The sequence below is a fragment of the Felis catus genome, chromosome D1, assembly GCF_018350175.1.
Source record: "Felis catus isolate Fca126 chromosome D1, F.catus_Fca126_mat1.0, whole genome shotgun sequence".
Lineage (NCBI taxonomy): Eukaryota > Metazoa > Chordata > Mammalia > Carnivora > Felidae > Felis > Felis catus.
The window spans coordinates 33,681,040-33,695,991 of NC_058377.1; the positions used below are offsets into that span (position 1 = coordinate 33,681,040).

The 14,952-nt window shown below is 35.0% G+C and overlaps 1 protein-coding gene across 2 annotated transcripts in view; it reads right to left on the minus strand.

The window, feature by feature from the left end:
* Nucleotides 1-14,952, minus strand: part of CNTN5 (contactin 5) — a 1,399,046-nt gene that overhangs the window by 5,358 nt on the left and 1,378,736 nt on the right. For both annotated transcript variants that reach the window (XM_045038579.1, XM_023239314.2), the window contains 3 exons: nt 10,956-11,142; nt 10,402-10,514; nt 2,333-2,501 (listed from right to left, as the gene is read on the minus strand). In XM_045038579.1, coding sequence (XP_044894514.1) covers nt 2,333-2,501; nt 10,402-10,514; nt 10,956-11,142 — 469 coding nt within the window. The remainder of the gene's footprint in view (nt 1-2,332; nt 2,502-10,401; nt 10,515-10,955; nt 11,143-14,952) is intronic.

Below are 14,952 nucleotides of genomic sequence, written 5' to 3' on the forward strand. Positions count from 1 at the left end.
AATACATAGTTCCTAAAAATAAGACATTTTCTTATATAGCCACAGAATTTTTTAAATTTTTTAAAAGAGGAAATTAATTTATATATATATTATATATACATATATAAAATGTAATCTATAGACCCTAAATACTTTAATGCATAGTTCCTAAAAATAAGACATTTTCTTATATAGCCACAGAATTTTTTAAATTTTTTAAAAGAGGAAATTTATATATATATATTTATATATATATTTATATATATTTATATATATATTTATATATATATTTATATATATATTTATATATATATTTAAATATATATATATAATGTAATCTATAGACATTATTCAAATTTTATCAATTGTCCCAATAATATCCTTTATCTCATCTTGTATTTTTTAAATGTTTATTTATTTATTTTGAGAGAGAGAGAGAAAGAGCGAGAAAGGGAGAGAGAGAGAAAGAGCTGGGGAGGGACAGGGGAAGAGAGAGGGAGAGAGAGAATCCCAGGCAGGCTGCACAATCAGCACGAGGCCCAACACAGGGCTGGATCTCACAACGTGTGAGATCATAATCTGAGCCAAAATCAAGAGCTGGACATTAAACCAACTGAGGCACCCAGGTGCCCCTCATCTTGTATTTTTATGTACGAGTTTACTTATCAAATATTATGTCAATGTTTTTTTTCCTCAAAGTTTCATTCTAATTATTTTCTTCCCTATATTTGCCTTCTACCTCATTTATTTTTATTTTTTTTCTACCTCATTTTTTGGCATCAAAAAAATTCATATATAATGCCTTTGTCTTAATCCAAATTGATAAATATGTTGAATACAATGAAGCCACATACAGAGTCCTATAGGATATCACTGGATACCTCCCTTTGGGCTTACAATTCTGCTTGAGAATGATAATAAATAATGTTCATAATTTCCCATTAATTAAATGCACATTACATATTTTTATTCAAGGACTTAATGAAAATTGTCTAATATTTTCTTAATGAGAGATTTGCATACTTTATTAAATCTTTTGTTTCCTTTTTTGACTACATCAATGAAATGGTTATTCATTACCAAATTTGTAAAGTTTTTGTCCTATAATTCCTTTGCTGATGTAATAATGATGGTAGTGGTAAAGAGGTAAAGATATGTGGCCTTGGAGACAACCATACCTGGGTCCAAATCCTGGTTCTTCCACTTAGATCTTAGGCAAGTTACTTAAAATTTCTCTGTAAAATATGAATAATGCCATCTACTTCATATAATTGTTACTAAGACTGAATAAGATGATGTATTTAAAGGACTTATGATTGTGCCTAACACATAATAAAGGCTCAGTAAAAGCTGGAAATTATTAATATTGTTAATAACAATGAGTCACAAATAAATTCTGGAAATCTAATGTACAGTTAATAATACTGTAGTACATACTTGAAAGTTGCTAAGGGAGTAAAGTTGAAATGTTCTCACTACAAAAATAAATGCAGTTATATGAGGTGATGAAGGTGTTAGTTAGATAATGCTATGGTGGTAATAAATTTGCAATGTATAAGTGTATCAAATCAACAAGTTGTATACCTTAAACCTACAAAATTTTATGTATGATTATATCTCAGTAAAGCTGACAAAGCAATACAAAAATAATACACAATAGAATTTACAATTTATTTTGAAATCAATAAACATGATCAAAGTTTAATTTTAAGAAGAATTTCCTTTAAACTTTCCTGTACCTCATTCTCCATTATCTAATGATAAAGGTGACCAAGATAATAGAACTATGAGTATGTTAAAATAGTGCAATGGCAGTTTAAAACCAATATTGCAGGGGCACCTAGGTGGCTCAGTCAGTTAAGTCCCAGGTCATGATCTCACGGTTCATGAGTTAAAGCCCTGTGTTGTGCTCTGTGCTGATCTGTGCTGACAGCTCGGAGCCTGGACCCTGCTTCAGATTCTGTCTCTCCCCTCTCTCTGCCCCTCCTCTGCTCATGCTCATGCTTATACTCTGTCTTTGTCTCTGTCTCTCTCTCAAAAATAAATAAACATTTAAAAAAATATTGCAAAGTTGAAATAGCCAGCAAGGTGCTGCTGGAGACCATGGTAGGCAAGGACATTTCACAAATAAGCACATTCTAATGAAAAGATCAACCCCTTTCTAGATTTGTGGAAATTCTGCACTTATGGACATACTACCATGGTTTGTATTAATTGGAGGATGGTATGGAAATCAGAGTGAGAAATGAGACCCTTCATGTGAACCATGCAATTCATCATATTAATTTTGGTGAGGCTTACACTATTTGTTGGTAGTCATCAAATTAAGCCTATTATGTCAATCAAAACATACCTGAATAGGATGGCACCCTGATTTGGGAACTAGCCGTTCCATCCCCTCCTTCACTGTATGCTCGAACTTCAATAATATAGACTCCAGCATCAGGGAGTGGTACTACTGCTTGAGGTTTCTGTGTTTCAATAACTTGACTGTTGCTGTGCCCCTCTTGCCTGTAAAAAACCTGGAAATAATAGCAGAGGTTTAAACATTTGCTATTCAGTTGAGGATTCCAAATGTTTATTGACTGACTACTGTATGTCACATTTTGAGCAGAGCGAGCTTACATCTTTGACAGATATGTAAGCAAATATAATGCATGTGCTATGTGAAGCATTGGAAGTGTAAAAAGATGCTATGAAAATATAGAAGAGAGAATTTAATTCTGTCTTTGGGTTAGGAAACACGTTTTAGAGGAGGAGATGCCTGAACTAAGTATGTGAAGATAAATAGAGTTCACCAGTTGGAGAAAAGGATGAGAATTCTAGGAAAAGATAAGAGAAGATTAAAAAATACACCCAAGCAGTACAAAACCATAGCATTAGGTATGGAATAAACAGAAGATATGTGGAGATGGTGATATTGAGACTAGGGCAGTAGGTAGTGAGGGAGCATATCACTAAAAGTCTTTTACTCTTGGTTATTGAAATGGATAGTATCCCGAGTGAGTACTCACAGCTGTCCTCTTCAATTGAAAGGACTAAAGTGATAATTTCTTAAACGCATCAATAATAAATCCTTAACAATGTAAGAAATGGCTGGAAGTTAACATTTTAGTGTTTTTACTTTTACTTTTGTTGTTGTTTGCTTTTCTGTGAACTGGCATTTGGATACTTTGGCCGGTAGAGGGAAGGCTTTTTCAACACCTGTCCGTGGTGCTAGAATAGAACATTTTTCATGGAAGTTTCAGAATTACAAATTAAGACATAGAATTTTCCCATGTTTACATTTTAGGAAGCAAAGAACACAGGAGTTATGCAATTTATACAAGATCAGGTGGCTAGTTAGGGAAAATATTGCATTGGAAGGTTAGTGTTCTGATGATCAGTTAAGAGCTGTTTCAGAGCTATATTATATTGTATGTACTTACAGATCCCAATTCAAAACAATCTCCTACAAACAAAACAAAGCAAAACAAAACAAAACACAATCTCCATATTCCTGTCTGGGCAAATTTGGGCAAGTTACTAATCTTTCTAAACCTCGAGTGCCTTTAGTTTATAATAAAGATAATAATTTTTCTTTCATGGCTTTGTTAGGAGAATGAAATGGGAGAATTCATATAAAATGCCCATCATAGGACCTGGTGCATGGCAAGCTTAATAAGAGAAAGCTACTTCTGTTGCCATTATTGTTCTTTGTCAGTGGTCAGTATTTCAATTGCATCATAAAAGATGGACTGTCTTAGGAAGTTAGACAAAAAATTTATACTTTTTTTCCTTCTAAAAATATGTTTTGCACTTGAACCAATGTACATAGAGGGGAATAAACTTTAGCAGAACAATATTGATATATATTGAAGTCTGCCTGCATCTGATTCTCCCCTTTGCATTCTGGTAATATATGGCCCCTCAATTTCATTTCCTTTACTTTTCACAGATTTAAGTTTACTTCAGGGTTTCAGGAGAGAAGTAACTTCTCTTGAAAAGTATATAACCTGTGCAATAATTGTATGTACTGAAATACTTATAGGGAAGGAAGTCATAGCCTCAGCGTAGCTTCAGAATGATAGGAGTATCATCAAATATTTATTGGGCATATCATGTGGGCCAGGAACAGTGCTATGTATCAGAGATTCATAAGAGAACAAGACCACATCATTCCTGCTCTCATGGCACTTACAGTATAACAGTAGAGACAGATATCAATGCAATGAAGTGTGATATATACTGCAATAGGAACTGTGTTTAGTGAGATAGCAATGCACAGCATGGGTACTTGGTCAAGACTTGAGGAATCAGAAACATTTCTCAGAGCATACCCATAGCAGGTTCTTTCAGCTTAAAAAATTATAATTGTGTCAGAATTTAGGTTTCTCATTTTGACTGTAGCAGTGTAATGAATTAGAATTCTAATCATCCACATGAGGTAATTAGAAAGCAAATTTATGGCAATGGGAAAGTATGTAAATTGGTGGGGATTGGCAGGGGAGTGACTGTTTTAGAGGACATTCTTGTTATGGTTCAATAAATTACAATTCTTATGACAAAGAAAAATGCAGCTAGTAATGCATATCTAATGCTTCTGTAAAATCCAGAGTTGAAAAAAAATTTGTGGATCAGTTGAGATTTAGAGACAAAAGGTAAACGCAGGAAAAATGTCAGTTAATGGTAGCAAAAGGAGTTTGAAATTAAATGTGGCTTTTACCAATACATCCAGGGAGATGTGATGCTATGAGACAGTAAGTGGGTATACTAAGTGAAAAGATACATTAAATTAATGGTTAGTCTTAGATACTTTAGAGAATCTTGGCTTATTTTAAAATCCTGATTTAGAAAAGATGAATTAGAATGAGGAATGTGTGAGTTAGCTAAGGAGTTAAGTCAAGGCTAAGTCAAGACATGTCAGAAATAGTTATTGACAATAAGGAGGCCAGAGAATACTTTGCGAATCTGGACATTTACAGAATGGCAGTTACCATGGCAGCTATCTTTAGGCATAAAGGAAAGTGTATTTTTCAAGACTATTCTCAAATTCTCCTTAACAGCTGGGAGGAGTGAGTTATTCAAAGAAGTAATTCTAAACAAAAAAAATTAAAGCTGTACTGCTATTTTGAAAGGCATGGTCTGGAAATGGCTAGTCCATATGTCTGATGCTAACAGAATAATGGCATGAGTATGCGTAAAGATATAACAATAAATTTTGCTGGTTTTACTATAAGTGCCCCCTGAGAAGGATGGATCCAATTAAAAGGAGGGCCTATTCAGCAGCTGAGCATCTTCGGAATAGTCAATGGGGACAGCTGCTCTTCATAATAGAGGGCAAGGAATCTGAAGCTCTAGTAGAAAGAGGAGGGTGGGGACAAGTCAGCAAAATGGTAGAAGCAAGATGAAAAAAGTTGGCAAGCACAAGTCCCAGTAAGAAGCCACTGACTGGAGTATAGCCAGATGCACTTTTAAGAACAGGACTTCCTATGGACAATTTTCAGATCCTTGCATCTAAGGTGTGCTTTTCACTCTGCCTGCTCCCGCCAACATTTCTATCAAGTCTGCTTTGTACATGCATATATTTAATAATATATGTCATTTCTGTTTTCATTTTAAAAATATTTTATAATGAAAAATTTCAAGCATAATTACATGTAAGAGAATTATATATGAGTCTTTTTAAATTTTAGGGTATCACAAGAAAGAGGCTGTGTCCATACATAGGGTGAATATAACATGAAGGAACAACTGCAAGATACCGGAAATCAGTGAGACTAGAATGATCATAGACATTAAGTCCCCTGAGAAGCTGGATAAATATAGAGGTTGGCTTCCTGGATATAGAGGTGGGCTTCAGAATTTTGTAGGGTGTGGAATAAAATATCAATCCAAGTGTATATATATCTCAGGAGTCTGGAAGGCCCTGCTATCTAAGTTAGATAAATAAATATAAACTTCTGTTTATATTGATGGATCACATAATAACATGTAAACTTTGAGCCTGATTTTCCCTTACTCTTTTGGCTCTGTAAATAGGCAGAAAGTAGAGGTGATGGGGGAGATGTACGGAAAAGTAGTTGTATATCTAGGAAAGGATATTTTGTAGATGTAGACTAGAAAAATAAGACCTTATTTTTTTTGGTATGTAGCCTGAGGTCCTTGTCCTGAATTCCTTCTGAACTGCTTGCATTATTTTCTGAGTATATAAAAGTTTCTTTTGCTGGGGAAGGTAATATTTGCACAAGTGAAAGTATAGCTCCTCGGGATTTGATAATTATTTTCCCTTTCACTTGAACTTAAATCTATGTGAGAAGAATAAAGTGGAGATAAGATGGTTGTTTTACTTTATAATCTTGGTAAGCTTCTTTCAGAATATAAAGAAAAAGTTTCTCCATGCTCAAGATTATTAAGGAGAATTATGGCTGAATATGCTTTACACCACAGCTTTGTTATTGGTATTGGTATTTCTTTAGGAATGCCAGTAACAGATATGCCCAAATTAGTAAGGACTCTACATATAGATCTCACACTAGAGGAATTACCAAAATGAAAGTTTCTTCTTTGAAAATAATTGATTTGGGAAAAATACATTAAATTAGAAAAAATTATTTGAAATTTTTGCTCCATTTTCCTGATCACTTATAAATAATATATTAATAATATAGGTTACTATTTCTGAATTTGAAAATGTAAAGACAAGAAAATAAAATAATAATAATTGACCTGAAGAAGTCCTAAATACACAAATAAATGCCCAAATTTGATTCAACTTTTCAAATGGAGATTTATTTTATATGAGTGACATTATTTTGTAGCCATATCTGGAATTCCCCAATTTTCTTCTGGTTCTTCAAGCTTGTATTTCTCTTAGTTTTAAATGAAAAACTGTGATGTCTTGAAACTATTACTGTCAAATCTGGGCTTGTTAAACAAAATCTCAGGAAGTTCAGGATATCTTGGATGATCTCAAAAATGCAGTAAGAAATTTCACAGCTAGGTAATACTTCATATTTATCTGAATGGATTTAATTCTAATGTGTCACCTCTGACACAATCATATGGATTGATTCTATCCTTCTTCCACTACATTCTTGGTCAAGTTTCCAATAAGATTTATGATGAGGAGACCTCCTTTTTCTTGTTAACACCTTGCACAAAATGTCTCATATAATTCTCTGTTAATGTATTAGCCTTATATATATATTCACACTTCAATTCTGAAGTTAAGTAAACAAGCCAGATACATGCTTCTTAGAAAATGGATTAGTCAAATTCCACTATTTTAACTTATTATTATTTTATTATGCTATCTTTGTGGTTTGTTTTCAAAGAATGAGTTAAATCTCGTATATAGTATCCTAACTATAAGTAAAAAAAAAATGAGTGTATTATTTATGGGTCAAGTCTGGAGAACAAATCTATTTTTCTCCATTTTTATCATCTTTCAATAATTTTCAGAATCCGGAAAACTTTGAGCTAAAGACCTTTATGAATTCATCTACTTTACACTGGACTTAATACAAAAAGTGGGATATGTAATCTTTGCATTTAAATCTAAGCATTGACTCCAAGTTGTCACAGGCTGAAACTTACGTATGTAGATACGATGTACATTTCTAGTGATGTCTTTTGCTTATAAAAGTAAAGTAACTTAGCAAAGATAAGGAGCAAAAATAAATTTACTTCTCTTTTTGATATTGGAATTTATGGTGGAAGCTTTCTTTTACCCTGTTTAGCAGGAAGTCCTCTACCTCAAATTACCTTGTGGATAGGGAAGTAGTGTGCTAACTTGTCCCTACTTTAGTTAGTCTTTGTGACTGCCATACACTAATTAGGTGGCCCACTATTGTACTGGCATTCTTCGTCCAGAGGTTAGGTCATTCTTGGTTTGGCAGTAATTTGTGGGGATGTAGTAGGAATCAAAGAGATCATTTTCCTCTGAGTTTCATGTTCAGCCTTGGCCATTCCACACTTGTGTGAACCTCCCTGCAGGGGCACAGCTCTTTAGCTGCAGTGCAGATCCTTGTCTGGGCTAGAGGAGTTTTCTTCAGAGTCATACTCAGAAAAGGGGGCTACAAGCTTGTGTTCTCTGGGTTACATTGTTTAGTTTAAATTTGCAGCTATTCTTTTTTGTTAATGTTTTATTTATTTATTTATTTATTTATTTATTTAGAGAGTGCAAGCAGGAGAGGAGCAGAGAGAAAGAGGGAGACACAGACTCTGAAGCAGGCCCCAGGATCTGAGGTGTCAGCACAGAGCCCTATGCGGGCTCGAACCCAGAAACTGTGAGATCACCACCTGAGCTGAAGTCCTATGCTTACAGACTAAGCCACCCAGGTGTGCCTACTGTTTCTATTTTTTTAATGTTTATTTAGTTTTGAGAGGTGGAGAGAGAGAGAGAGAGAGAGAGAGAGAGAGAGAGGGAGACAGAGGATCTGAAGAGCATCTATGCTGAAGTAGAGATCCTGATGCAGGCCTTGAACTCATGAACCATGAGATCATGACCTGAGCCGAAGTCAGACCCTAAACTGACTGAGCCACCCAGGAGTCCCTGTGCCTGCATCAGGAGGAGATTTCAGCCAGAGATACCTGCTCTGTGAAAACTGGACTTTCCCAGGAGAATCCAGGCTCTGCATTAAGCTGCAGTCATCAGCCTAAATTCTTCTTTCCCTCATGGGGCCCTTAGAGACATTTCTGCCAATAAATCTCTCATTGGGGATTATCCTGTCGGTCAGAAATTCTAAAAATATTTAGTTGCAAAAGAACAGGCTTTGAGGTTTCACTCCATTTGTTATCAACAGACTCCTCTCTTAGGGAGCAGCTGTTTCTTCTCAAGGACATAAGAAAGTATAACTATTTCAAGGAAATAAAAGAAAGAAAAATCCTCTGTCAATGTGTACCTACTTGTCATTAACTTACACACCTAAGATGGAACAAGCTAGTGATTCTTCCCCCAACAAGAAGGTATTCTAGGGTGACTTGTACTGTCTTCCTGTAGACAGAACTGGCAAGCATTTTTCAAAGATCAGTTCCTTTTGTTAAAATTTCACCTAACCAGATATTTTCCTCCAAAAATTAGAATAAATAGTAGCTATTTTTAAGTAAGCACATTCTATATGCTAACAGCTATGTACTATTTTACATAAATTATCTTATTTAACCCTTAAAACAATCCTGTGTGATATATATTATTTTATTTTTATTTTGCCATTTTGAAGTTAGGAAAATGAGACCCAGAGAGATCAAGCAACTTGCTCAGAGTAACACAAAAGTAACAAAAGTCTGTCTGACTCAGAAGCTAGTGTTATTTTCCCACTATACCTAACAAATGCAAGTCCATGCTGGAAAAACACGCATCTGATATACACTCATAAGTAATTGCATACTATACTTCTAGCTGGACTAAAAAAATAGCTCACCTGCCCTCCCCCAAAAGATCAAATTCAATATCTCTGAGAATGAGAACAGATTTCAGTGTGTGTGGTTGAGTAATGAAAGTGTCTGCAATCCACATTAATTACAGTCTGTAAGAAATAATATAATGTGTACCTTAAAATATGCTTAATGGGAATTACCTACCTTAAAAATATATTCCATTTATAACTTCTTCAGTTGTTAGTTTCAGAGTTTTAGCACTTTATATATAAAATACTGTGTTACCCTTTCTGATGATTGAAAAGCCACATTAATGATGATTTTCAGTCTAAATATTATCATTAAAGTGCTTAAAGTTTATTATATAAATAATATTCAACTAATGATTCTATACAGAGTTTAAGACAATCATTGAATCTGATGAAAAAAGAATTTTAAATTCAGCCAATTCAACACATAGACCACATATATATTTTAAAATTAGAGAAAAAGTTGTTTTTCTTTTTTTTTCCAAAGTTGTTTTTCAAAAACAAACTAAATGTTTTTATATTCCCAGCCCTCTTGCTGGTACACTGCAGGATGACTGTATGTGAAATGTTGTGTCTATTTTGGAGCTTGCTGCCTCTCCATGGACTCTTTCTTAACCCAGAGTGCTGACCTTAGCATTTCTTCTTTTTTCTGCTAATAGAGTCTTTCCACTCAAATTAAGTCATCCAGTCTTTGTTATCTGCCAGAAAAGTTTGTCTACTGGGAAAGAATTCCAGGACTCTGCCCAAGTTTTGCTGGCCCTCACATGTGCTTCACGGAGCCATCTTCATCCTGTGTTCAAATTGTTGCTGCTTTTCCCACTTCTTCCCTTCCTATATCTTTTGCAGTTGAAACTGATTTTGACTGCCTTGGCTTTCCCATTGGAGGGAGACTTTTTCCTACGTTATAGGTAAAAAATTATTGGGAAAAAACAGGTATGCTAATGGGTCTTTTTATGCCTTATTAACTGTACATCCTCATAATAACAGTTTTTGAGCTGAATATCTACACCAGAGAGTGAAGAAGCACACTGACCTTGTAGCCCATGACTTCAGATTCGTTGGCTAATGGTCTGACAGGTTCCCAGCCAAGAGAAAGTTGAGAACCTTGCTGTTCCCACCTGAGATTGCTAGGTGCTTGACTAGGGGCTGCAAAATAAAAAGTTAAAGTGAACTGATAAGGAGTCTTAACTACATTTCTTCACTTAAATCTTTGTATTTCAGTCTTTTCTTGTGTTTAGTAGTTGGCTGACACCATAGGCTTCTTTCCAGCTGGAGTCAGATAAGGAAGGTTTTTGCTCCAAGAGTGTCATTTTAATGGCTACTCTACTGAGCTTTTGAACCAGAATCCTTTTATCTTCTTTCTGTGTCAAAATTGCTTGGCCTTGTTTCACAGGAAGATAACCTTTATCTACTGTGAATACAAAATTTTTTGAGCTAGATTTGGAATTCAGATCTAAGCATTGAAGCAAGACTAAGAATCAAAACTCCCCTTTACCTCTCTTTATTATGTATCTCACATGGCTTTCAGAAATGTTAACAGATATATCCCCTTTTGTCTGAAACAAACAAAAAGCCCAGGTCACTTACGGGATTTCTTGGTGGTTGCACTCACTTCACTGCTAGGTGGCCCATATCCAGCACCATTATAAGCCCTCACTCTGAAGTGATATAAAGTATTTCCTTCTAATCCTGTTAGAATGACAGATGACTCATTTCCTCTAGTTTTGACTGTTTCTGCTGCATCTTCTTGTTCCATGTCTTTCCGATAACCGACCTGTCAACAAATTATTACATGACAGATTAACTTTGAAGTTTCTCCTATGATTGTGATTGTTTGATTTTTTTCTTTTTTGATGTTTTCTCAAAACATTAACAGGTGTTACTAATGAGGCAAAAATCAGTCAGTCGTTGCCTGATCTGTGTCTGTGTGCATCTTAGCAGTACTCAACAGAGCCACAAAAGGTGCTATCTTCTAGCTTGGTAGCATGAATTGCTTGGAAAGAGTCAAAAACACATCCTGACATTAAGGAAAAATTATTCAAAGAAACTGAAGAAGTGCTTTTCTCTCATAAGTTATCAGAAACTTTACCTTTCAAAGCCATGGAGCTTTGAATGAATTATTTGAGAAATCGACATGAACAGTATTTCCTCCTGGGCCCCACATAAAGATGAGTCATACAAGCTGTATTTTTTTTTAACGTTTTATTTTATTTTTGAGACAGAGAGAGAGACAGAGCATGAATGGGGGAGGGTCAGAGAGAGAGGGAGACACAGAATCTGAAACAGGCCCTGGGCTATGATCTGTCAGCACAGAGCCCGACGCGGGGCTCGAACTCACAGACTGTGAGATCATGACCCGAGCTGAAGTCGGACGCTCAACCGACGGAGCCACCCAGGTGCCCCTAAGCTGTATGGGTTTAATAACACTCATGGTACTTGGGAGTGGTCTAAATGTAAAGAAGTCACATTGCTAGGATCTGGGAGGGAGGCAGAAATGACCTTTCCTGATTATAAGTTTGTGGTGGCTGCTTTTGTACCAAACTTAATTTCTTTGTGACTTTGTCTTGTCTTTATATACCTAAAGCTTAACGCTGTTTCAGACCTTAGAGCATAACCATGTAGAAGTAGATAAAAGGGTAGTTTTTATTTCTCTACTTACTTACTATGGTAAAAGTAATAGAACAGTAGTGCTTTTTTCCCCTATTCATTACTGTGGTGAAAGAAGAGGATCACTGCACCCATTTCATGCTTCTTGAAGTGCTTTGTCTACTGTAGAGGCTAGAAAGCCAAACACCATATTTTCCAGATGTTCTTTCAGCTAAGGGTGCTGCCATACATTGTGGGCAGCAAGGGGTTTGTTATTTGAAATATTCTGGAGCATGCCAAAGACTACCATTTCCATCTGTAGCCATAGGAAGTCATTATAGGCTCTCATCTCTGAGGAAAAAAACATTTGAGTCACCATATCAAATTAAAAGGTCTTTACCAGCCTAGGTGCTGGCTGAAGGCAAAGGGAATAAGAAATGGGTAGAGGAAGAAGGAAGTTATAAATTGTAACTGCAATTTTATTAAATGAAGACTATAATAGCCATACTTTCTTCCATGTACTGTTTTGTATATACATATTAAATGACTTGGGCCCCTTATTTCTTGTGATATTTTATATAGTGTTGTACATAGGTAACTTTCTAATATAGTTCATTAGAGGAAGAATAAACTTTCACCCTGACACGGACAGATTTGAATTTATTGTTTGGGGAAAGGGTACATATATTTTCATTTGTAAAAGCTATATTTGTTGGGGCACCTGGGTGGCTCAGTCGGTTGTGTCTGACTTCAGCTCAAGTCATGATCTCACAGTTCGTGGGTTTGAACCACACATGGGCCACTGTGCTGACAGTACAGAGCCTGTATTGGAGTCTCTCTCTCCTTCTCTCTCTGCCCCTCCCCAGCTTGTACTCTCTCCCTAAAAAATAAATAAATAAACGTTTAAAATTTTTAAAAAGCTACATTTGTACCATATCAGTTTGGAATATGGTTGTTGCTTATTGTTACTTTTTAGGGTTGTTGAATGTGGAAAATGATGTGTATGTATGTTGAGAAACCAAAGGGATATGGTACATTAGTGTTCAACATCCATTTCCTCTCGTTCCAGTTGTCTTCCTGTACTGAAGAGGATGGAGAGCTAAAAATATTATTTTTAAGACTCCTTTGTAGTTAGGATTCAATGTGTTTTAACTTCAGCCAGTCAGATGAATATGCCTGGCATTTGAAAATAAAAGTGAGATGGAGATTGAACTTCTGCTTCTTCTTTTCTGCTGGTAAGCACATTAAGGGAGTCATTACTTATCCTCCACTCCCTGCCCCTCCAGGCAGCATTAATAAGTGATTCATTGTCTAACCATCAGCTTTGTTAGTCAAGAAGTAGGGCGCAGGATGTTTATTTCATTGGTACAAATCATAGTTGGCATGGTGGGATTCTGGAACCGGCAACAGTAGCAGAGCTCTCCAGATCACAGCCGCTTCCTGAATGTGGCACCATCCTGATTATAGAGGCTTCCTTAACCATGGTAGTGGAGTGTGCTTCTGGGGCTGGTGGCTTAAAAGACATCTTCCTTTGTGTTGATTCTATAGTTTGACTTTAAGAGTCATTCTTGGTCTTTCAAGTCACCCTGGAGTCTATTAATTTAACTTGATAAGTTAGTAAAGCATTTAATAACTATAATAAAGTACCTCTTAAATTATTTAGAGTAGTTTAGTTCTTTGGGACTAAAACTGTCTGATACATCTACACAGATCTTGTATATCTATGTATATATCTATCTCTCTATTTTTTTTTAAAGCCTAAAAAGATAATTGCATTCTTATTTCTCATCCCTGTCTCTTCACAGATTTGAACTGATTGAACTTCAAATATCTGTTTGATTAAAGCTATTTGATTAAAGCTGGACTCCTCTAAAATCCTATCTTTTATATGATGATGGACTCATTATTCCCAATTCTGAGAACTAGCTTATCTTGCTTGATGTTTGAGAATATTTTAACTGAATAAATCTAAGTTATTTTCAAACTGCAAAATTGGCTGAGATGTTGTTGGATGAGCAGACTCTTTCCTTTCCAGTGGTATATCTGATTCTTGCTTTTCTATTTTAATTTACTTTAATTGGTTAGATTATTTTAAATTGATTAAATATACGTACTTGAGGGAGATGAGTATGGTCAAATTTGACAAATTTTGATACAGATTTGATACAGATTTCAACTATAAATTTTGGACTTCTGAATATTGAATGTTTAATGTTCCGATTAATCACCCTAAAATAAAGCATCCTAAGTGACAGATAAAATGTTTCTTAAGTAACTGAATGTGAAAAAAAACAGAAATTCTTCTTGCATCAGCTAAACTTAGAGTGTATTCTGAAGAATGCATCAGGTAAAACATGTTCTTGCTGAAAAAAAAATAACTTTAACTAAGGGTACTTGTTTAAAACAAAGAATATTAGAGGGGGGGGTAGGTGAAATAAGTGAAGGGATTAAGAGTACACTTATTGTGATGAGCACTGAGTAATGATGTATGAAACTGTTGAATCACTATATTGTACACCTGAAACTAACATAACACTGTATGTTAACTATACTAGATTTAAAATAAAAAGCTTAATAAAAAAGCACCAAAAAAATAAAACCTATAGAGAAACCTTAAAAAAAAGCATACATTCTCTTTCTATCATGTTTAAAAAACAGGAATAGGAGGAGTTGTTACTTTCACAGTGAAATGATAATTATTTTCCTTTATTTATTTATTTTTTTGATGGGGAAAAGGGCAAAACAAAACCAAAAAATAAAACCTATAGAGAAACCTAAAAAAAAAAGCATACATTCTCTTTCTATCATGTTTAAAAAACAGGAATAGGAGGAGTTGTTACTTTCACAGTGAAATGATAATTATTTTCCTTTATTTATTTATTTTTTTGATGGGAAAAAGGGCAAAACAAAACCAAAAAATATTTGGAGTTTACCATTATGCTTCTCTCATGATTCTTAAGTTAGAGTCGAGGTAATGTAGTATTCACAAGTCACACAC